General features: G+C 37.4%; 1 protein-coding gene across 1 annotated transcript; it reads left to right on the top strand.

The window, feature by feature from the left end:
* The first annotated feature begins 1,590 nt into the window (after positions 1-1,590).
* On the top strand, positions 1,591-2,613 carry LOC111653031 (zinc-binding protein A33-like). The gene is made up of 2 exons (XM_023403482.2): positions 1,591-1,675; positions 1,759-2,613. The coding sequence occupies exons 1-2, from the start codon at positions 1,654-1,656 to the stop codon at positions 2,307-2,309; spliced, it is 573 nt and encodes a 190-aa protein (XP_023259250.1). The 5' UTR covers positions 1,591-1,653; the 3' UTR covers positions 2,310-2,613.
* Positions 2,614-2,620: the final 7 nt, after the last annotated feature.

The following is a 2,620-nucleotide window of genomic DNA, read 5'->3' on the forward strand; positions in this document are numbered from 1 at the left end:
GTCATAGTATAGTAAGGCATAAAAATGGTATAGTATACGAAAGCATCATAATGTCATAGTATAATAAGGCATCAAGTCATAGTATAGTAAGGCATAACATCATTTTATAGTATGGTATAAAATGTCATAGCATAGTAAGGCTTAAAGTCATAGTATAGTAGGCATAAAAACATCATGGCACAGTAAGGCTTAAAAATGTCAAAGTAAAGTAAGGTATAAAAAGTCACTGTAGAGTAAGGCATAAAAATGTTATAGTATAGGAAAGCATCATAACGTTATAGTATAATAAGGCATCAAGTCATAGTATAATAAAGCATAAAATGTCATAGTATAGTAAGGTATAACATCATTTTATATTATTGTATAAAATGTCATAGCATAGTGAGGCATAAAAAGTCCTAGTATAGCAAGGCATAAAAACTCATAGTATAGTAAGTTATAAAAATGTCATAGTATACTGAGGATTAAAAACTGTGTAGTAAAGTAAGGCATTAGCAGTCAAAGTATAGTAAGGCATTAAAATGTCACAATATGAAAGTCATTAGAGTCGGCAATTAATGTAATGTGCATGTCTTTGGGTTGTGGGACGAAGCCGGAGTACCTAGAAAGAATCCATGGAGGCACATGCAAACACAGAAAAGTGCCAAGCCTGACAAATAGCTTGAAGTAAAATTAAAAGAAGCATTAGAATATTGTACATGGCAAAAGGCATAAAAATGTTATGAATCAGAAAATCTCCACACATATAGGCCTAGATTGTATTTTTCTGTTAACACAACAAAAAAAACCAAACCCACAACTTTAATTTCGTATTCTTGGTTCAAACCTCTTGGTGTCAGAGTGAAATCAAGAATATTAAATGAAAACATTTCTGTTTAAAGTTAAATAGTGTTGATGGGAATGCTGTTACTTTTTTAGCATTGGACAAATTAAAAATTCACCCTAATTGTGGTGCTAGAGGCAAAACCAGGGGATCATCAAAGTTATTAGGATAAATTGTCTGAGAACCATGGATGTCTGTGCCAAATGCTGTGGAAAGCCACCCAATAGTTGTCAAGATATTTCAGTAAAAACCACTAATGCCAACTTGCTGGTGCGGCCAGAGGAAAAGTGAGAAGAGGAGAAGTCAGAGGATTCATCCTCTGAGGACCATGAATGTGTGTACAAGATTCTGCGGCATTCCCTCAAATACTCAGAGATGTTTTAGTCTGGAGCAAAGAGGTGGACTGAATGCTTTTGGTCATGAACTATTTAGGATATTTTGATAAACTTCATATATTTCATGTCTGTCCTGTGGTGCTGTTGAACTGTATTGTGTTATACTAAATGGTGTTCCTATTATTTTTCCTGCACTATTTGAATCAATGAAGGGTATAGGCTAAATAACAGACACACTTCTCATGTGCAACTACATGTGATGTGCATAAAAGCTATGCTGCTAATTTATTCAAGTAAACACTTCATTAATGAGATTTCTTCACTTTTTTTCTTCAACTAAAAGGACTACAAGCAGACAAAGAAAAGGTATGCACCTACTATCTGCTAAAATTAGCTCCATGTCTCCATTAGACAGTCATAAATCACTGTATCAGAGACATCCTGATAAACTCTGCAAAGCATCTGGGATTACTTAAATTTGGAATTTGGAAGAAGATGATCAACATTGTCAGATATGGTGGGTAAACATTGTCCTGCAAGTTAAAGTTTAATATGAGGTATGGGCATTTTCAAACTAATGAACTTGGTTTACACTTTCAGTTCCCATCACTCTGGATTCAAACACAGCCCAGTCCAACTTAAAGTTCTCTGAAGAGCTGACTTGTGTGCAGTACAGCAGTAAGCAGCTCGTACCTGACAACCCTGAACGCTGCATCAGCCGTGTGTGTGTGCTGGGAGCAACCGGCTTCAGATCTGGGAAACACAGCTGGACCGTAGATGTGGGACAAAGCAAAGACTGGTACATCGGAGTGGCCCAAGAGTCTATCAAAAGGAAGAGTACCGTCTTCCTCAACCCTGCCGAGGGCTTCTGGGTGATTGGCCTATCTAATGGAGGCTCGTTCTGGGCTCAGACCTCGCCTCGCACCAAGCTCATGTTGAAGCAGAAGCCCGAGAGGATTACTGTAGAGCTGGACTGTGACAAAGGGAAGGTGGTGTTCATCAACGCTGCTGATGTGACAACAATACACACATTCAAAGACAAATTTACAGAGAGGATTTTCCCCTATGTCTCCCCAGGCTTGTATGAGGAGGGGAAAATATCCAGACCACTGACAATCTGTCCTCTGACCATAACAGTGGATGTAAAATAGACTCTCATACAGTGGATGCATCTCTTAAGAGCAGTGGTTCCCCACCTGTGGGCAGGGGCCCACTTGTGGGTGGCAAAGGTATTGAAGTAGACCAACAAATAATTTGCAAAACATTATCATTTTGGTGAAAAGATGTAATTACGAATAAAAAAAATTAAAACTATAAATAATGTTCAGTATTATAAAACAAAATGATCTTTGAAAACATTAATTATGTTGAAAACAATTGTCATGGTTTTTTCTCATATTAATGCCTATCACTGTGATGAGCCAATGACAGGAACATTCGTCACAACGTATATTTGTTTACC

Source organism: Seriola lalandi, unplaced genomic scaffold (assembly GCF_002814215.2).
Source record: "Seriola lalandi dorsalis isolate HSWRI2012SDOR001 ecotype SW California unplaced genomic scaffold, Sedor1 jcf7180001973863, whole genome shotgun sequence".
NCBI lineage: Eukaryota > Metazoa > Chordata > Actinopteri > Carangiformes > Carangidae > Seriola > Seriola lalandi.

Coding starts and splice junctions, on each gene's coding strand:
- LOC111653031 (XM_023403482.2), top strand. CDS start 1,654: ATGATCAACATTGTCAGATATG. Junction 1,676..1,758: donor GATCAACATTGTCAGATATG/GTGGGTAAACAT, acceptor TTACACTTTCAG/TTCCCATCACTCTGGATTCA.